The sequence below is a fragment of a genome, unplaced genomic scaffold (genome assembly GCF_019419815.1).
Source record: "Pyrus x bretschneideri cultivar Hongxiangsu unplaced genomic scaffold, Pyrus_bretschneideri_v1 Contig34, whole genome shotgun sequence".
Taxonomy (NCBI): Eukaryota; Viridiplantae; Streptophyta; class Magnoliopsida; order Rosales; family Rosaceae; genus Pyrus; species Pyrus x bretschneideri.
Genome location: NW_025999657.1, coordinates 1,614,526 through 1,618,478, shown reverse-complemented (window position 1 = coordinate 1,618,478; position 3,953 = coordinate 1,614,526). Strand labels below are relative to the sequence as shown.

The 3,953-nt window shown below is 37.7% G+C and overlaps 1 protein-coding gene across 1 annotated transcript; it reads right to left on the bottom strand.

The window, feature by feature from the left end:
* Positions 1-2,075: 2,075 nt before the first annotated feature.
* LOC103961069 (60S ribosomal protein L37a) lies at positions 2,076-3,566 on the bottom strand. Its single transcript, XM_009373580.3, has 5 exons — positions 3,446-3,566; positions 3,156-3,195; positions 2,604-2,692; positions 2,439-2,521; positions 2,076-2,314 (listed from the first exon to the last, which is right to left on the bottom strand). Exons 1-5 carry the CDS (start codon positions 3,446-3,448, stop codon positions 2,251-2,253), a joined length of 279 nt encoding a protein of 92 aa, XP_009371855.1. The 5' UTR covers positions 3,449-3,566; the 3' UTR covers positions 2,076-2,250.
* Between the last annotated feature and the right edge of the window lie 387 nt (positions 3,567-3,953).

Here is a 3,953-nt window from a genome sequence, read left to right as displayed (position 1 = left end):
GACTGGAACCCTATAAAGCACATCTGAACTCGAGCCATAAATTTTATAACGAATCTATATTCGAGTATAAGTACAAAATACGGCCAAAAGAAAGAAAATAAATACAGCATCGTATTTACGTATGAACATTGTTGGATTGTCAACTGGATAATGTGGTTAAATTCATGGACTTGGCCTGCCAAGAATTGGTGTTCCCTTACTCTAGGGTGTTCATAAATTATAATCTAACAAGGCAAGGTCAATCTGCATCCGCTTGATGGATTGAATTGTGAGTTTTCGAGTCCACTCCGGTTAGAGGATTAAATTTGAGTGGATAACCCACTATTCATGTATATTGAAGGCAGAGATGATCGAGTTTTTTCATTTTGAGAGGATTAGAAGTCGACAATTGGTACTGGGGTTTTTCGGACCCTTAAAATTTGATCCAATGGCTGAAGTTTTATAACTTTTAAGGTGGACCCTTGTTTTTAGTTGTTGGATCAAATTTTAAGGATGCGGATTAGTTGATGGGGAGGATTGGTGGAAGAGATCCAGAGAGGATCCCTTTCCGGTTAATGGTTTCATAACAATCCGATGCCATAGGAAGATATGGGAAGATTAAAGACGGAAAAAGAGATTAGGGCTCTGAGGGAGCATGAGAGAGGAAGATATGGGGTGGGCAGGGGTGAGCATGAGAGGATATACATGGAACAAGTTGACCGCCACATAACGTCCCATCTAATAATACAATTTTATGTGTAAGTTTGTCTTTAAATAGCGTTACAATCTTATGTGTAAGTTTGTCTTTAAATAGCGTTACAATCTTATGTGTAAGTTTGTCTTTAAATAGCGTTACATTATTGAATTCATCACATCTCCCGTATATAAAAAGAAGCAAAACCCAAGCTAAATATGTTGTGTCATTAAACCCCTTGTCCTTGTCAAGCTAACTTACACGATGTCGGTTGAAACTGACTGAAGGCATAGCTTTTGTGATAAAAATAAGGGTAAATTACATTTTCAAACCTCAGGTTTGGGGCCTATTTTAATTTCTTACAACATTTTCAAAACATTTCACTTTCATACCTTAAGTACTATTTTATTTCAAAATAATACATCTATTATATTTTCCATCTATGGCCATGGATCCGTTAAGTGCTGACGTGGTTGTCATATATATGCCATGTGGCTACCAGATGTGTGCCACGTGGTAAAAAAAATAATTAAATTTTTTTTTTAAACCTGAATTTAAAATTAAAATTAAAAAAATTAAAAAATAAAAAAACCCATCCCCGACCTGCCCCCTTCTCCCATCCATCATCACCCACCCCAAAATCCCACCCCAACCACCCCTCTCTCCCATCCCCCATCACCCACCCTTAAAAATCCCACCCGAGATTAGGTGGATCTACCACAAAACCATCCCAAACTCATCCCCATCTCAAACTCCCCAAGATGAATCTACCATAAAACCACCCGAGTTTAGGTCATCCCAAACTCATCCCCATCTCAAACTCCCCAAGATGAATCTACCATAAAACCACCCGAGTTTAGGTCTTTGTGAAAGGAAAGGGAGGTGGATCACGGGGTCCCGAGGGGAGAGAACGGATCCATGGATAGAAAATGTAACGAATGTATTATTTTAAAATAAAATAGTACTTAAGTGAAATGTTTTGAAAATGTTGTAAAGAATTGAAATAAACCCCAAACCTGAGGTATGAAAATGTAATTTACCCTAAAACTAAACAGTATTCACCGTGACTCTCAGCCAATTCAATTACACAGCCACCAACCACTCTAATACTCTCTTCTACAACCTTGTCCTCAACATCTCAACCGGAAACCCTAATTATCTGCTTAACCGCAAATTATCAAGGGCAGTACAAGTTCGCCGTTGCAACTTTGGTGCCGTTCAGACGCGTGATCTTTCCGAGTTCGATTCAAAGACTGATCCGATGAAAGTGAAAGCATCGACTGCTGACTCAAAAAGTATGAAAGAAAACAGAAATAAAATTTATGCAACGTTAACTCAGCGAAGGAGCAAGCGTAACTAGCAGTATTGAATAGAATTCCCGAAACTATTAAACTGCACTCCGAATTCAAAGGTGGAAGCTAAGATCTCAGATTAAACATACTACAAAGAGTCAACATTTCATCTAACGAGTTCTTCAAAATAATATAAGCAAACAAAAGGAGAACCATCCCCAAAACTGTTTGAGATATCCATGGCTGCAAGACGCTCATAGAGTAGTAGAGGCCACCGACAGCAGCTTAACTCTCGGTTTGCTCCCTCAGCCTCCTAATGGTGCTCCTAACCGTCACAGCACTAGCAGTGCTGTTAAAAACACCAAACAAAAAAAAAAAAAAAAAAAAAAAAAAAAAAAGGGAATGATCATTCAGTTCATTACGTGATCACAAAATTGAAGGAAAATAAGAAAGCAGTGAAAGTGGATTCTTACTTCAAGGTGTAGGCACCGCCTGCCTTCACTTTTCCACAGTCCTTGCATCCCCAGATTCCAACAGCCTTTCTCTTCACAGCATACTACATGGAAATGAAAATTTTAATCATCTTTTCACAGGGAAGAGAGACAAGGCTAGTTTAAAAAAATACAACCATACTATACCTTGCCACAGAATTCACAGAAATACTTGCTGTGCTGACTGACTTCCATTTTCTTAATCTGCTTACGCAGACTAGCACCGTAACGGGTTCCTGTAATAAAGCAGTAGACAACAGAATCATAAACGCTTCAATGCCGAAGAAGATCAAATCTTCACAAATGCAAAACGTATTAAGTTATATCTAAACAAATCTGAATGTTGCAATGTTGTGCATAACTGTCACAAAAAAATCAATTATACAGTCAGGGGAAAGAAACTAAAAAAGAAAAGGAACAAGAAAAGCAGAGGGTGCAATTCCTAATCCCAAATACAGTTTTACACAACAACAACCTAGTTTGATGTAACTATAACTAGAATCAAATATTCAGGCATACAATCGCAACATAACCGCATCTCAACAACGTTAAAACTACTACAGCCAACAAATTTCACGCTAATAATATGACCATTAGACAAGCAATTCATTTCATACATCACAGCTTGAATCAAAACATACAACAGATTCCATTACAATAAAAGAATTGAGAGCTGACTAAACCCTAAATGGCACTTACCGTATTTCCCAACGATACCGGCCTTCTTCGTCCTCTTAGTCTGAACCACAAAACACAGCGGACATAAATATCAAATCCAATCAAATTCTCAGAAAATGATTTCTGAAAATCACAAGCCATAACAGAGATCTTGGGTAACTTTCCCTACGCGGATCAAAAAACCCCCACTAATTTTATCGTTTAATTCCACAAAAATACAAGCCTATATTAACACAACATTTTCCCACAAAACTGAAACGACAAACAAATTTCTGAGAAAACAAACGGTGGATGTGTAGAGAGAGAGATACCATTGTTGTGGATTGGAAGGTCACTGGCTGTGAAGGGCAGAAGCGGCTGCTACTTTCTTCTTCTCTAGCAATGGAAGAAACCCTAATTTGCTTTGCTCGGATTTATAAAGCCCCTCAAAAGGCTCAAATGGGCCGACTTTAAAACGGGTCAAACCAGCTGGGTCCAAAATTAATAATGGGTTGGTTAAAGGCCCAAATGAAGTGACAAAATGCCCAAAATCTCCGACCAAACCTCTTTCAAGCTTCATATGATGATAAAAAATGAAAGATATGAAATTCCTATTGATCCAAGAGGATGTGGATGTGTTTGTATAAATCATTTTCTAGATGGTACTATATCTGACTTGTTTGTGGATAGATTTTCTCCTGGGTATATTCATTGAATCATAGATATTCAACTATATACGTTCGACCTGCTCAAGTTTTAAATTATGAGTTAAAAAGGAAGATTCATTGTAAACAAGCCCCAATTGCATAATATGCATATAAAAGTGTGTAAGAACGAATA